The sequence below is a fragment of the Crocuta crocuta genome, unplaced genomic scaffold, assembly GCF_008692635.1.
Source record: "Crocuta crocuta isolate KB4526 unplaced genomic scaffold, BGI_CrCroc_1.0 scaffold327, whole genome shotgun sequence".
In the NCBI taxonomy this organism is placed as follows: Eukaryota; Metazoa; Chordata; class Mammalia; order Carnivora; family Hyaenidae; genus Crocuta; species Crocuta crocuta.
In genome coordinates, this window is record NW_027529176.1 from 853,981 (window position 1) to 855,956 (window position 1,976).

Genomic DNA, 1,976 nt, shown 5'->3' on the forward strand with positions numbered 1-1,976 from the left:
GAGTGAGTCACTGCTGGGGGAGGAAACCACCCCCCCAGGCTGGGAATCCCACACTGGGGCCAGCTCAGCGGTGAGCAGCAGGGCAGCAGCGGGAGGGCGTCCCGTCTGTAGCCGGGAGCCTGGTGGGCGGACTGCGCTCACGCTGGCTCCCGTGGGTGCTGTGGGCCGCAGGCTGGAGTGTCTTCAGCGCATCGTGAGCAAGTTGCAGATGGAGGCCGGGCTGTGCGAGGAGCAGCTGAACCAGGCTGACAGCCTGCTGCAGTCGGTGAGGGGCGGGGAGGCCCCGGGGAGGCTGGACACCCCGAGCCTGCCACGCCCCGTGGCCAGTGGGTGGAGAGCAGGCCCGGCCCCTTTCCTGCTGTGCCGCCAACTCTGATCGCTCACTGCTGGCAGAGCTGGCTTCCGGGCAGGGGCAGGTCGCGGGAGAGGCCGCGGTGCTCCGTTGCAGGCCTGTCTGAGAGGCGGGCTGGTGGGAGGAGGTGGTGGGGAGCACTCCAGACCCACAGGGCCCAGCAGGGCCAGGACTTGGCGGACGAGGGGCTGGGGCGTGGGAGGAGGCGGCCAGGAGAGGCTGGGCCCCGAGGACCGAGCGGAACCGGGGGTTCCCCTAGAGGGCCCGGGGCTGGCCATCCGGCCCGAAGCGCGTGTTAAGAGCTAGCGCGGGGCTGGGGGGTGGCGGGGAGAGGACGGGCCGGGGCCCTGGAGGCAGCTGTGGGTACCGCCCGCAGGATGTCCGCCTGCTGGCCGCAAGCAAGCCTGCACAGCGGGCGGCCGAGGTGGAGCGGGACCTGGACAAGGCAGACGCCATGATCCGGCTGCTGTTCAACGACGTGCAGACCCTCAAGGACGGCCGCCACCCGCTGGGGGAGCAGATGTACCGCAGGTGGGCCGCGGCCGTGCCCGGGGCGGGCTCCGGCGGCCCGGCCTCCGCTCAGCCCTGACCCCCCCGCTGTCCCCAGGGTGTACCGCCTGCACGAGCGCCTGGTGGCCATCCGAACCGAGTACAACCTCCGGCTGAAGGCGGGCATAGCCGCGCCTGTGACCCAGGTGACCCAGGTGACGGTGCAGAGCACACAGAGGCGGCCCGAGCTCGAGGACGCCTCCCTGCGCTACCTGCAGGGCCTGCTGGCCTGGGTGGAGGAGAACCAGCGGCGGGTGGACGGCGCCGAGTGGGGCGGGGACCTGCCCAGCGTGGAGGCGCAGCTGGGCAGCCACCGGGGCCTGCACCAGTCCATCGAGGAGTTCCGGGCCAAGATCGAGCGTGCGCGAGCCGACGAGGTGTGCGGGCGCCCGGGGGCGGGCCTGGGGCGGGGGCAGCCCCGGCCGCGGAGGGCTTACGCCTGTGCCCCCCACAGGGACAGCTCTCCCCAGCCCCCCGGGGCGCCTACCGGGACTGCCTGGGCCGGTTGGACCTGCAGTACGCCAAGCTGCTGGTGAGTGGGGGTGGGGGTGCAGGGGCGCGGGAGGCGGGCTGGCGGTGCTGGGGCTGCTGACCCCACTCTTGCCTGCCCGCAGAACTCCTCCAAGGCCCGTCTCCGTGCCCTGGAGGGCCTGCACGCCTTCGTGGCAGCTGCCACCAAAGAGCTGATGTGGCTCAGTGAGAAGGAGGAGGAGGAGGTGGGCTTCGACTGGGGGGAGCACAACTCCAACATGGCTTCCAAGAAGGAGAGCTACTCGGTGAGGTCACCTTCTAGAGCTTTCTGCGGCTGTCCTGCCCCAGTTGGGTGTCAGGGCACTGGCTGGTCTTCCCCTGGGAACCTTGGAGAGTGCTTGTGGGAGAGCAGTGGACCCTGGTGTGGCCCCGACACCATCCCTGAGACCCGCTGCCTGTGCGTCAGGCCCTGATGCGTGAGCTGGAGCTGAAGGAAAAGAAAATCAAGGAGATTCAGAGCACCGGGGACCGGCTGCTGCGGGAGGGGCACCCTGCTCGGCCTACAGTGGAGGTGGGGGTGGGCCGTGGGGACCCCGGGGGCTGG

General features: G+C 71.1%; 1 protein-coding gene across 1 annotated transcript in view; it reads left to right on the top strand.

Moving 5' to 3' along the window:
- Positions 1-1,976, top strand: part of LOC144226670 (plectin-like) — a 34,930-nt gene that overhangs the window by 18,896 nt on the left and 14,058 nt on the right. Inside the window, 6 exon segments of the mRNA XM_077758131.1 lie at positions 172-265; positions 729-883; positions 960-1,278; positions 1,356-1,433; positions 1,516-1,677; positions 1,839-1,943. Of these exon segments, the coding sequence (XP_077614257.1) occupies positions 172-265; positions 729-883; positions 960-1,278; positions 1,356-1,433; positions 1,516-1,677; positions 1,839-1,943 (913 nt within the window).